This window comes from Electrophorus electricus, chromosome 11, assembly GCF_013358815.1.
Source record: "Electrophorus electricus isolate fEleEle1 chromosome 11, fEleEle1.pri, whole genome shotgun sequence".
Taxonomy (NCBI): Eukaryota; Metazoa; Chordata; class Actinopteri; order Gymnotiformes; family Gymnotidae; genus Electrophorus; species Electrophorus electricus.
Genome location: NC_049545.1, coordinates 6833676 through 6847154, shown reverse-complemented (window position 1 = coordinate 6847154; position 13479 = coordinate 6833676). Strand labels below are relative to the sequence as shown.

General features: G+C 37.3%; 1 protein-coding gene across 1 annotated transcript; it reads right to left on the bottom strand.

Moving 5' to 3' along the window:
• Window positions 1-786: 786 nt before the first annotated feature.
• Window positions 787-13012, bottom strand: prom2 (prominin 2). The gene is made up of 24 exons (XM_027029565.2): window positions 12892-13012; window positions 12128-12421; window positions 9586-9647; window positions 8816-9021; window positions 8228-8348; window positions 7871-7934; window positions 7662-7751; window positions 7160-7356; window positions 6386-6460; window positions 6117-6180; window positions 5620-5776; window positions 5325-5477; window positions 5051-5174; window positions 4638-4726; window positions 3816-3900; window positions 3517-3660; window positions 3245-3313; window positions 2929-3021; window positions 2732-2785; window positions 2360-2440; window positions 2009-2077; window positions 1816-1905; window positions 1533-1645; window positions 787-1354 (listed from the first exon to the last, which is right to left on the bottom strand). Exons 2-24 carry the CDS (start codon window positions 12357-12359, stop codon window positions 1303-1305), a joined length of 2484 nt encoding a protein of 827 aa, XP_026885366.2. The 5' UTR covers window positions 12360-12421; window positions 12892-13012; the 3' UTR covers window positions 787-1302.
• Between the last annotated feature and the right edge of the window lie 467 nt (window positions 13013-13479).

Here is a 13479-nt window from a genome sequence, read left to right as displayed (position 1 = left end):
TGGCACATAGTACAGAAATTTAATCTGAATCATAGTTTTATTTGTCCCACAACTCTCAAATGTTCCATAAAGATTAATGTTATTTTCCTAGTGTTACCCATAGTGGGTTTATCAAGTGCCCTACTATTGGCCAATATCAACCCATTATCCTATTAACCTTCATATCAGCACCAATCTTTTATGGGTTTAAGTGCGGCTTTCTACGTTTGCAAATATGTAAGTGCTTATGTTTCAGTGCAGTATTAGTCAATAATACCTGCTTAGTGTCAGTACTGTTTCCTTTCTCCTGAGCAGTAGAGCTATGTTTAGAATGCCAGTGCTAGTCTTCTGTTCACTGGTTCACAGCGCCCTGCGAGGGCAGCTGTGCCACGACATCGTGGAGCGTGCCATGTGAGAGGTCCAGGGGACTGCTCCAGGAGCAACCACAGTCCAAACACAAAGGTTACACCAAACACAAAGGTTCAGTACAGCAGTGTGAGGACCTCTGAAGGAGTCGCCATTAAGTGAAGACTGAGCATCAGAGTGGATCATAAGAGACCACAGACATGTCCAATAGGGCTGCGATATTCAACTTTACAGAATAGGCTCAGTGGTCGGATTTCATGCCACTTAACCAAAGAGAGGCAAAACCACAGACTCTCAAAGCAGTCTTTTCAGAAGGGTGCATTTCATGCCTCATTGCTGTTTCCACCATATTGATTTGGTTTCTAATTTTAGGGCCCAAGCTCTGACTTGAAGGTTAATGCCTTATGGACAGGTTGGTTGAGGAAAAAGCAACACAGGTAGTCATGTTGCCAGTAGTATGGTTTATTAGGTAGTAAGCACATTCTGTTCCTGTTTGAAATGATGACATCATACTTTATGGCATTAAGGACATAAAATATTTGTAATTCATTTAATTCAATTAAATAAATAAAATATCACAAAGACAACTTTCTCTAACTCTCTAATGCGACACAATCAAATATGATTGCATACATACAGTAACTTGTTCACTAAAAGTGAAATGAATATCATGGATTCATCATTTTTTAAAAGGTGCACGTGTGGTGGGCAATGTAGTCATGAGTCATAGAGATACTGCATATCATGGAAAAAAGCTTTAAGCCATGTCTAGAATGTGCCCAATCCAAAGGGCATCCATTTTCCTCCTTCCATTCAATCCCTCAAGTCTCCCAGGCTCTGGGTGTCTCTTAGAGTTTAGATCCAGTATCACTTTCAGTCCATTCTGAAGGGAAAACACTATGCCGAGATCCCTCACTACAGCAACAATGAACATATAATGAATGCTCCTTCTCCCTTTCAGTACGGTTTCATATTGGCCCTCAGGACAGGGTTCATCATTATGTGGTTCCTTTAAAAAGGAAAATAACCAAACAAGAACATTTGAAACCATTCCTTTGTGGACTGATATTTGAGTTGCATTGATGAACCTGTGCTGTGATACTCGAAAGCGAGGTGATGCTAAATTTGATGTCTCAGACAATGAAAGCATGCATCACTGTCTTGATCCAGTGAGGGCTGTAACTTACTCATTCACATCAGTGTACTTCATCCGCCGGTAGTACTTGGCCAGTTTGACAGAGAAAATAATGTTGGGGATAAGGAAAACCGAGCACCAGCCCAAACTGAACCAAAAAGCATTCTGGACACAAAGAGAAAACAGAATATGCTAAATGAAGTAATGATATGAATCGCATGTACTACAGTAGTCCTATAGGATCAGATTCTGTTGTGAGTTCGTTATTAAATCTGAGGCTTGCATGTAGTATGCAGAAATGCACTGGAAACAATGTAGGAAGAAGCATGATTTACCACAGATTCTACAAGCTGCGTGCAGACTAGTTGCTCTGTTTTGTCGATAGCTGTTGCCACTGTCCCACAGGAACCCACTTGGTCAGTGATCTGACCGAGAACACAACAAAATAGTCTTTTCAGACATGCCACCATATACCACATCAAAACTATGTTACTGGTTTACCAAAAATTTTTCAAAATTAAAACTTACAGTTTCATTTGCCCACTTAGCAAACGAAGTGAAGAATCCAATATGACAGTCCGCAAAATCTCTAGTTTTCTGTAGAAGGTTTACTGGTTTAATATTTTACTAGATTAATAATTGATTAATATTACCTTGCTTGACTATTAGAATGTAACATTAAGGCTACATATATTGTAGTTTTATATAATTCTACGAATAGTGTTACTATTTCTGCCCAGGTGAGTGATAGGAGTTTTAGATATAGAGTTACACACAGACAACCCACAGGAAGTCTGACTTTAGGACAAATTGTGCATAAATTGGAATCTGGTTAAATATTGCCATTATCTGTAATCATAATTACCACAACCAACTTACCTGTTTCACTATTGTGGATGTATTGTTGTTCAAAAAACTCTGTGCATAACTAAAATTCTCCAGAACATTCCCCACAGTACCCTAGAGTGTTGTGGAGGAAAATATATTCAATATTTAGTCATGTCTCTTTTAATATCGGTGTATACAACAACTAACCATAATGAAGAGAATGCATTTATTTAAATAAACAAAAACAAAAGTCTTAACCTGCCAGGACATGCTGGTCTCTGTTACTCAACTGGGGTCCTGAAGGATCACAGCACTGCATTGTTTAGTGCACCAATACACAAATAACTCATGAAGAATCAGAACCACATTTGAGTAACACTACCATATGTAGTATCATAGGTAAATGTGGTTGTGGTAACTTACATTTATTTGTAAGGCTATGACACTGATGTTCTCAATTGTAGAGTTCAGCTGCCACTGTTAAAAAAAAAAATAATAATAATAAATGCTAGCATATTTTTAAATAAGTCAATATATGCATGTAAAGGGATCTAAAAGATGAATTTGTACACAGTAACTACTCATTAAAAGCAATGTTCTTTTTTGTTAAGTGAACATACCAGCAGAGGATTGATGGTGATGTGAATCCAAGTTTGGAGAGATCTCAAATTATTTGCCTCATTCTTGAGACTAGTTTGAATAGTGATGTTGGGCTAAAAAGTGGGTAATATAATATTATCCATTAATATTGTTTAATTATTTATTATTAATATTGTTAATATTGTTTCCAGGTAACATTAATAGTCATCAAATAAATTATATAAAAATACCAATGGTTACCAACCTGAAACCCATTCTAAGTAATCAAATAGAATTAATTGTCTAACAATAAAATAGACCTTTCATGTCTTTAATGAAATTAATTACATTACTTACCTGCATATTAGCTAAACTATCCAATCGGTCTGCTGTCAAACTTAAATTTGTTCCTGATATGGCATTAATCTAAAATGTAATGAAAAATAACAATTTTGGGGATTTTTAAATTTCTAGAATAGGTTTTTTATATTAAGGTTTATACATTTTATTATCTAAAACACAATTTATTTTATATGTACTATTCTTCTCAGTCTGTGTTACTTATTTTATCATGCCGATGCTATCTCAATGAGAGAACGATCTGAACTCCTTTCATTGAGATTCTTTACCTTCTGTATGATGCCAGTTATGTTCATACAGCTGGTTGTGGTAGAGAGGATTCGCAGATGATTCTGCACTGTTGGGCTCAGAAGAGTGATGCTAGGTAAAGTGATATTCATTTTCTCAAGTGCCTGATCCACATTCACCGTATACTGTTAAGATACAGGACAAAAGGACATGAGTGACTTTCTCAGATATGCAGGGTGTGATATGTCAGAATTTGTGATGGATGGATTTACTAAGGGGGTCTAATCTAGTGTCAGTATGTGGAAATAAGGAAGTCTAGGGGATGGGCCATGCTTCTTACTTTAGAAACATTAAGAACATCATTGAGATCAACAATATCCCCCAGGTGTAAGGTGCTCCACAGGGATTTATTATGGTGACAGTCACTGGGGATGAGACAAGTTACAAATAAACAGTGCATCCATCTAGCAAAATATACATATAGATATACATGTAAATATAATGTCAAACACACCTTAAATTATCGTTAATTGTCAACAAAACACTGAAGTATCGCTTAATACAAAATCTAACATTGAATATGTTGAGTCTTTACAGTGAAGGAAATTTGCAATAAGTTAGTCCATATCTCTGTGGAACCTGTAAAAATGTTCAGTCAGCCAAACCAAGTATTTAATCCTTCATTTGCACTGTTTGTTTATACAGAAAAACCCATGTCATATCTTATGATTTTATTTATGCTCAGTATGGCTTTGTGAGGACATTTTAATGAAACAGAATCAGAAGAATCTGTTTGAACAAAAAACAACTTCCCAGTTTGGATGAAACAAGGAAGTGTTCAAGTAGTGGCCACAGTGGACTTTTTAAAATGTATTACATTTTTATTTTAGGATAAGGATGCTGGTGCCTAGTAAAAAGATGCTAATCTAGAAAATCTGACATTTGGTATCTGTAAAATGGACTTTCAATCAGAGTGGCTGTAATTCAGTTTTTAAGATGCTGTCACCAACAATGCAATATGCTTGGAGGATTCATGCTTCCCTTAAAAAGTTTGTGTTATAACGTAAATTTAGCTAAATTATTTTTTATTCATATGATGTACACCTTCTGCTGATGCGGCATGCAATGTCTGGATAAAGAATCATGCTCTTCTGTGACTTACTTATACACATCACTGACTGACAGGTTGATTTTGAGTCCTAGACTCTGAGACAGTTGGAACCCTGGGAATACATCTGCAGTGTCAATTATCTATAATTAAAAACATGAGTGCAACATAGTAAGCATACATGTCTACATGCACCCACATGTACATGCGTGCACAAGCGCACACACAAACAAATATGCACCCACACAAACACCATACAACACACAACACACACAGAGTTATGTAAAAAAATTAAAATAAACGAGGTAAAAAAACAAAATTCTTTAGTTTAGACAATTTACATGATGTTACTACTATGAAAGATCAGGAATTAATGGGTTTGTTTTTGAGAGGTGAATGCAGGGATGCCTACAGAATACAGTATCTTTCACAATTATATGCAGGATCTCAAAAACATGGTTGACTACCTGAAAGAGTTGTCCAGTCTGCCATGGCACACAGATGAGAGTGTAAGTGTTAACACCCACTATGAACAGGATCACCACTACTATCATGAATACCCAGGAGAACAGGAAGCTCAAGCCCACACCCCTGGAATCCAGTATAAGGACAATAAGCAGAGCTACTGTATATTCTGGAAAACATGACAATATATGCAGGCCAGGTTCTTATGCTCCAATATCGTTAGGGATAAACATGGCAGTAAGAGCAGAAGTAATGTGGTTTGCGGTTGGTGCTTACACCATGAGGAAGATCCCCCCACAGTTGGCAGTATTGGAGCGATCAGTGGGACTGGCTGTAGGCTTCAGTCCTGCTTGGCCAAGCAGAAGACCTAGAAAATTACACACAACTACTAGCAGAATCAGACAGCACAGGATCACTGTGATGATCTCCCTGCACACACACACACACACACACACACACACACACACACAGACACACACTTTTTTACTTGTGTTCACAATTTAACAATAATACATAACAGGAGTGTTTCAAATAACACTGGAAATCTCACTCAAGTTTTCGGACACGCTACCTGATTTTCTCTGCCATGTTTACTGCAGGTGTGCACTGGCCAACATATTGTTGCACATTTCTCAGTGTGTGAGAGATATTACTCAGTGTGCTTAGTGGCACATTGCTGGTTAAATGTAAAATATCCTCCTTAATACCTTGGAGCTGCTGCTTAAACCCTTTGAAAGACAAAAGAACAGAAACAATGTGTAGCACCACTCTATCATTCATGAACAGACTAATAATAAAAGTAGAAAAATAATACATTTAACAATTGCTTGCACACCAACTTCATACATAAATATTTAGGCAAAAAACCTTTGCCATATTAGAACTTGTAGTGTTCTAAATTACAAAGAAAAATTGTGTGTCACACTCATGGCTCAGTGAAAGAGAACTGCCCGGTTTCAGAATGGTATAGGGGGCATATCAAGTAATGAGATGAAAAGATTTGTTTCTAGAAAATGGCAAACCATACACAATGACATTCCTCAAGTTCACTCTGCAACCTGAACTTACCCTGCACACCGTCTCTGGTTTCATTGGTCACCCTTTGAGGAATGCTTGTGAAGAATGCTTGCCCCTGTGATACAGCAATGTATTTCCATGTAAGGCAGTGTCACATTTAGTCGCAATGCAAATAGTAAGACAGAGCTATAATGAAAGAGTGAAAGCAGTTCTGATCATCAAAAGCATTGCAGTTCTGAAGTAACAAAAGCAATCAGGCAAGATTGAGCATTACAGTGTGTTTGCACAGTGCATATTTAGATGTGTATTAAATAGCTCACTTCTTTTATCTGTTTATTCAGATCCGACTTCTTAGTCTGGTCCACAGCTGAGAAGAGCTTGTTGAAGGTGGATAACTGTTGAGAAAGTGGCAACAGGACAAATGGTATAAATGAGATGGCACAGGACTTGTAAACTTTTATAAAAGTTATATGGCTGTTTTGCACTGTGACTGCATATTGTCTGAGTATTGAAATACCATTGTACATCTCAACTGATGTGGTGTACATTTGACACCAGAGGGCAGCAATTATTTGGCTTTTATTCACAGGGGTGTGTACATTTCCCAAGCCACACCCTACACTTGTTCATCATGAAAATAAGACCCTGGCATCTTTTTGTTGGCACAGTGTATTTTTGTGTTTGGCCTTGAAAGGAATGTCAGGGATTTTCTGTGTGTCAGGGCATGTGCTTCACTACCTTTTAATCTGGCTCTGCTTTGTGTGCATATTAAGCAATGAAGGGTTCAAAAGATGAGGCAGAAATAACAGCATCTCTGAGACATCATACATGCCAGATGAGAGTCATTTTAGGACATTTCAGCTAGTTTTCCAATCCTGTCTCCAACAGAGCAAAAAGGGACACCTAATCACTTGTTTGCTTATAAGTGGTGATAATGGTAATTGTGCCATGGAGGACTGATTAATAAAGCAGATAAAGCAGAATAATGTGCCTCAAGAGGCCACTCAGACCATTTAACTGTCACCATATCATTACTGAATTCCCCAGTAAGGTTTAGGCTGGCTATTCCATATGACAAGTCACATTTGACTTACATTAAGGCTTATGTCCATAGACAGGCTAGAGAGATTCGACTGAAAGAAGTGACAGCCTATACAGTTGGAGCTGGACAGTGTTACGTTGATATGCTCCATCACTGTGGTCAAGTTCGCCTGCAGCACATTGAGACTGGACTGCAGCTCCAGCTGGGTTCCATTCAACTGCAGCAGCAGTGCACTGGTGCTGTTAACCACTGGAACACAAGCCAACTGAGAACATTATATGTGAAACAGGGAAACGCACACAAAAGAACATGCGTAAGAAAGGGCTGAGGCACAGAGACACACGCTGACACACAAACACAAAAATACAAACACACTGCTGTGACCGCTATTTAGTTGTATGTCCATCGCCACATCAGAGGGGAAGGTGGTAGAAATATAATTTCAGTGTGGGTCTGAAGCAAGTGAATATCATTTTCATATGTTAGGGGTGTTAGAGGTGAACTTAAGAAATATTTATTTCAGTGTGTTTTCTTGAAACCATCTTCTTGTCTACCTTGTGCCAGCAACGTAACAGGACCCAGAGTCTTCTGAAAAGGTCCTTCTAGGCCATTTTGTATCTCTGTGCCAAGTAAAGGGCCAATGTCTGGAAAAGAGAAACAGAAAAGTCTTAGTTAACTGTTTTCACAGTAAAACAGTTCAAATTCATACTGGGTGCAGTAACACAACACACACAGTCACATGCTTACAGGCAATTTCACTCACCATTTACATCCTCAATAACTTTATCTACAGTCACACTGCCCTCATTTACTACTTGATGAATTTGCTGAGGAGATACATGGAAATGCAAAATGTTAAAGGTTCATATTTGTCACTCGACTAGAAACAAAATATAAGCCAAGTTTACAAATGAACAAATGCTGCTGACGTTTTTATGTGTGGATAGCAGCTGCCAGGTTTTTCACATGTGAGAAATCAATGTCGTGCCAATGAAGCATTTACCAATATCCTTTTATATGATGTTGACTCACCTCGTTAAGACAACATGGCCTTGGCCCTGACTGTAAAAAGGGAAAATACAAAGCAAATGATGCTGCTTCTCTCCATTAGTGTATTTACCTTAGGAACAGTGTTGAAGTAGCTTTGTAGATTTTCCAGGGTATTGTTGATATCACCTGTACTAGATCTCACAATATCCCCAGTGTAGCTATTGCTTAAGAACATGCAGATATTTCCTGCCCTAAAGACACATAGCAAGGTAGTTCAGTAGTTCATTATTTATCTAATAAAGTCATCACAATGGAATATGAAAAGTGACATACAGAGACATATAAACATATGATTAAAATATAGTTCTACAATTTATTCAGACAAGAAAGTCATAAGAAAATGTGCCCTTACTTACAATAACAAAAACTAACAAAAGTAAACTACCAGAACTTTACCAGAACCAAAACTGCATTTCTCAACCTGGTTTTATGAAGTCATATATTCTTGCTTTATAAGGCATTGTGTATGTAACTATAACTACTAAAGAATAATTCTACAGGCTTATAGCAGACATTAAAAACATAATAAATGCATTTATAATGCATTATAAATACAGGACTCATAAGCAGTGATACCAACATTTCTAATAAACACAAAAATTATAATAATGTGGAAGGTAATGTGGCTTGTTTCTCAGGCAGCTACTTTGGTACTTACAGTATAATGAGAGTGATAAAAAAAGTCACCCAAAAAAAGCTCCTTCGCTTGCAATGTATGCTCTTAGTCTGCTTTTGGTACATGTGGCCTCCACAGTTGCCACAGCAACGGCAGAAGGCGAAACAGAAGCCAATTAAGGGTACAAAGATGATGTAGAGGATCCCAATGGCCACACACACCAGTAAGCCTTTCTCGTATCTCAAAACCTTAACACACCATCAGACAGAGACAGGTGAGGTTCTGAGAAAAACAAGGTTCTAAAACTAACAAGAAGGGCCTATGGAATAATGTTGACCTGTGCAAAGAGCTTCTGATGTAAATACAGGTACAAGTAAGTGGTGAGCTTTTCACAGACAGAAACAAAGGCTTTCATGCAACAATCCCATAGTATTAACAATAGCAAAAGAAATGTTTAAAAAAAACAAACAAAAAAAGCAACTTAATCTTAACAGAAAGCCAAGCCAGTACAGGATAGGGCAGACTATGAACCTGAAAACTGAAGGTATAAGGATAGCAATGTTTGAACAAGGCTATAACCACACCTGTTTGCAGTACCAGAAGTAAAGTCACATATTATTTAATAACTTATTCATTTCATTTAATTTATCAAAATCCAGCACATGATGTATACTTAATTGGAGGAAGGAAGGGAAGGGAAAAGTATATTTGCATTTCTTTTTTAGCCTGAAATGTCCTTATATTTCACTGTATTATATTCTGTGTTCTAACCAATGCTAAAAATGTGATACATCAGCTCATTGTTTACATACCTTTTTTATTGTTTCCTCATTGGTGATGACTCCTAAGTTTACTATGACACTAACCAAAAGCTCTAAAAAGCAAAAGCAACAACAAAAGAAAGAATAAACACTGGCTTGTTGCACATCCATATTCATTTACATTAGCATATTGAATATCTTACTGGGCTGTGGCCTGGCCACATATCACATAACCCTTCATACCACTTTAGATATATATATATATATTTTTTTTTCCCCCTCATATATATGTAACCTACTGTAAACTACATGTATGAATCATGTATGAATAAGACCAATGTAGACTGGCATGACCTGCACAGAGTACAAGCTATGCTATAGTTGTTCTAACTTCTGACTACAACTGGTCAACCCTGGTGTGGGTAAAATTTTGTAGCCCAATAAATCTCTTAATAAACATAAAAACATCTCATGTTTTCTTTCAGTACCATAGCTCAGAAACCAGAGGAAAAACTGTTGAGTGATCATCAAACAATGGCAGGGCAGAGAAGACTACTAAATTTCCATTCTTTGACTGGAACACTTCACTTACACTTCCGCAGGGCTCTAGTTTTTAATCAGCTGATTCTCCCTCATCAGTTTGGTCATATTCTCGATTTAGAGTTATTCTCTATTTCAGATACTTCCACTTTTCTCAAGGGCACTTTGTCCAAGGGTATTTCATTTTTCATGCAGGTTGAAATGTGAGCATGGTCCAAAGGAGATGTATTTATAGCACAGAGCTGCAGGATAACTGTGCCACAATGAACCATATTGTTTTTATGTCAGTAAAATTTTCCCATAACAAAAAGAGGTCTGAGATAGATGTACATGTTTTGCATATCTGTGTACACCACAAAAATACTTCTGCAGTTTTTATTAGTCCTTTTGTATTAATCAACGATCTCTACTTGGCGACCATTAATGGCACAGTAAACCCTGTTCAAAATGGTTTATACATTGTCATAATTCCAAACAGAACTGCGTCAGTCTCATCTATTCTGTATCCAAAACATTTCTACTCTCCACCCCCAAAAATGTTTACAAATACTGAATTGTTTTAACTGTACACACTTGGTATCATTACCAAGAATGGTAAAGCACTAAGTCTTAGAACATGTATGGATGTTATCTACAGAAAAACAAAGAAAGGATAATTTAAGTACAGTCTCCTTCCAGTAACAAATATAGCACCTGAAAAAGGTGCATCTGAACTAAGGGGTATTTCTTTAGGATTTTAATATCAATGACCTATGTCCTGACTCTGCAGATTTTCCAGTTAAACATGAATTTGAGGTTCAGTTAAACAGTCTGAAATAAAGTTAAAAAAAAACTGAAATAAAGTTAATCATTACACACATTGTCAACATTATATTAGGCACAGTTTCAGTAACTGTGCACTTCCTGCTTAATCATTAAGCACATTGTAGACAAAAAACATTGTGTCTACATACATACACTCAAGGACAAAAGTTTTGATACTGACACAAATTTTGGTTTTCACAAAGTTTACTGCCTCAGTTTTTTTAGATCCTTTTTTCAGGCCTTCATCAGAGAAAATAACTTTATCCCATGCCTCTGCAGTCCAATCCCTTTACTTCCTGTAGAATGTCAGTCTGTCTTTGATGATTTCCTTGGAGAGAAGTGGCTTCTTTGCTGCCCTTCTTGACACCAAGCCATCCCCCAAAAGCCTCGCTGTGCATGCAGATGCACTCACACATGCCTTCTGCCATTTCTGAGCAAGCTCTGCACTGGTGGTGACCCGATCCCATAGCTGTATCCTCTTTAGGAGACGGTCCTGGCACTTGCCTGACTTTCTTGGGTGGCCTGAAGCCATCTTCACTGCAACTGAACCTCTCTCCTTGAAGTTCTTGATGATTCGGTAAATGGATTAGTCGATAAATGGTTGATCAGCTGCCTTGTCCTCGTTAACACTTTTTCCTGAGCTAATGAGAAGATTACTGAAATGATGTTAGCAGGCCATTTTGTGGCAGGGCTGAAATGCAGTGGCTGGAATGCAGTCATTTTTGTGAAGTTAATTTTCATGGCAAGGAATGACTTTGTAGTTAATTGCTATTCATCTGATCACTCTTTACAATCTAGTGCAAACTTTGTGAAAACTAAAATTGGTGCTTTGGCCATGACTGTATAGCTGTATCCTGGGGAAATTTGTTTTGTACTGATGGGTTAGTACCACTCTCCAGAAAATGTGTTTTAGAGATAGGAGCCTTTCTCACAGTAATAATATACATAAGAAAATTTGAATACCCATTATGTTATTATGAAGCCATACCTGAAAGTGTAGGGGAAATGTAGGAAATATTATTCAAAAAATGATTCAAATCTTTGGAGACATTTGTTTTTACACAATGGGTATTGTTTTTTTTATACAATTACACAATGGGTATCATTTGCATGAACATCAAAGGTACACCATGCGTTTACCTGTGGGTCTATATAAAGCCTCTATATCACATGCACTAAACAGATAGATAAGATCAGCACTGCATGGAAGCGAAACAAAATTTATTGCAGAATTGGGAAATTAACTAACCTTTAGGGAAGGGGTTGGGTTGGACAGAGTGAAGGAACGAATGCACAAAAGGTGACATGAAACCACTGTCAACTGGCAGCTGCTGGAGAGAACAATAGACAGGCCCTTCCAGCCCTTGTGGATTTGGGCTTGCTGGACAGAAGGCTTCAGGCGTGGTGCTCACACATGTGCAGAGAAACAGCAGCAACAAGCTAAATACCCCAAGCATCTGCCTTCCTATATTGTTCTCCATTTTGGCATGCAGCAGAAAAGCAATGCCTTTTAATTCTGCTGCCTGAGCCTTTCACATTGCATCTAAAATACAAAGAATCAGAAGAATATAACTGAAAAACCATTATAGAGATTGACAACCAAACATATCCTGGTTGTAGTGAAAGAAAATTTCAAAAACATACCAAAACTTGAAACATTATTTATTTGGATTAAATTATCAAATTGTTTTGTGAAACAAAGCACAGAACATCCCCTAGATGTTACTTTAAGCCCCTAAATCGTCTTCATTCACACAATAAAAAGACCTGAAGAACTGAAATTGTAAAGCTGATATTGCATAGATTGCTATAAGATCCATTTTAAATTACTTTAAGTTCCTTCACTTAGAAAGGTTTTACCCCATTCTCTTTCTCATTCCATTCACTCAGTAATCAAGCAAACCATGTAGTGTTTTGTACACAAAGGAGAGAAATATAGTGAGCAAGATTGGCTGAGAAAGAAAACTAATGTGAAAAAGTTCTAATGTGAAAACAAAAGTTTTGAGACTGTACCTTTACTGTCCTGAAAGAGCATCCTGCTGCATCCTGTTCAGGTGTGGTGGGATCAAGTGTTTGACTTGCACAGGAAAAAGAGCGTGTCCAAAAGAAAGCTGATCTCTGCACTGGAGTTAATCTTCACTGCTGAACGGAACGAGAAGGTGAAAGGGAGGCAGTAGAAGAGGGGAGGAGGGAGACTGGGAGGGGTCTCATTAGCAAAAGTGAAGAAATAGAAAATGCTTCCCTATAATCAAATAGATAAGTTTCTCAAATATATAATGTAATAGCCCAAATATGCAGAAAGCTGCAGTCAAGCCGAGTTTAACCTTATTCGTCACTGATTACAACACAAGAAAGGAACTGTCTGTAGAAAGATAGGTGTTTGTTGGCTGTCTGATTTAACACATGCAATGTAGCAACTTACAAAACCTCAGATTTCAAACTCAAAATTCATTATCTACCCAAAATGGTAAAAGAAGTTTAAATATGATCCACACTGCAAAGTTCTAAGTACTAAAAAAAACCAAAAAAAAACAGCAGTAAACCAGGAAATGGTTCAGTGCAAATAAATTTAATGACAATCTAACCTAACAAAATCTATAT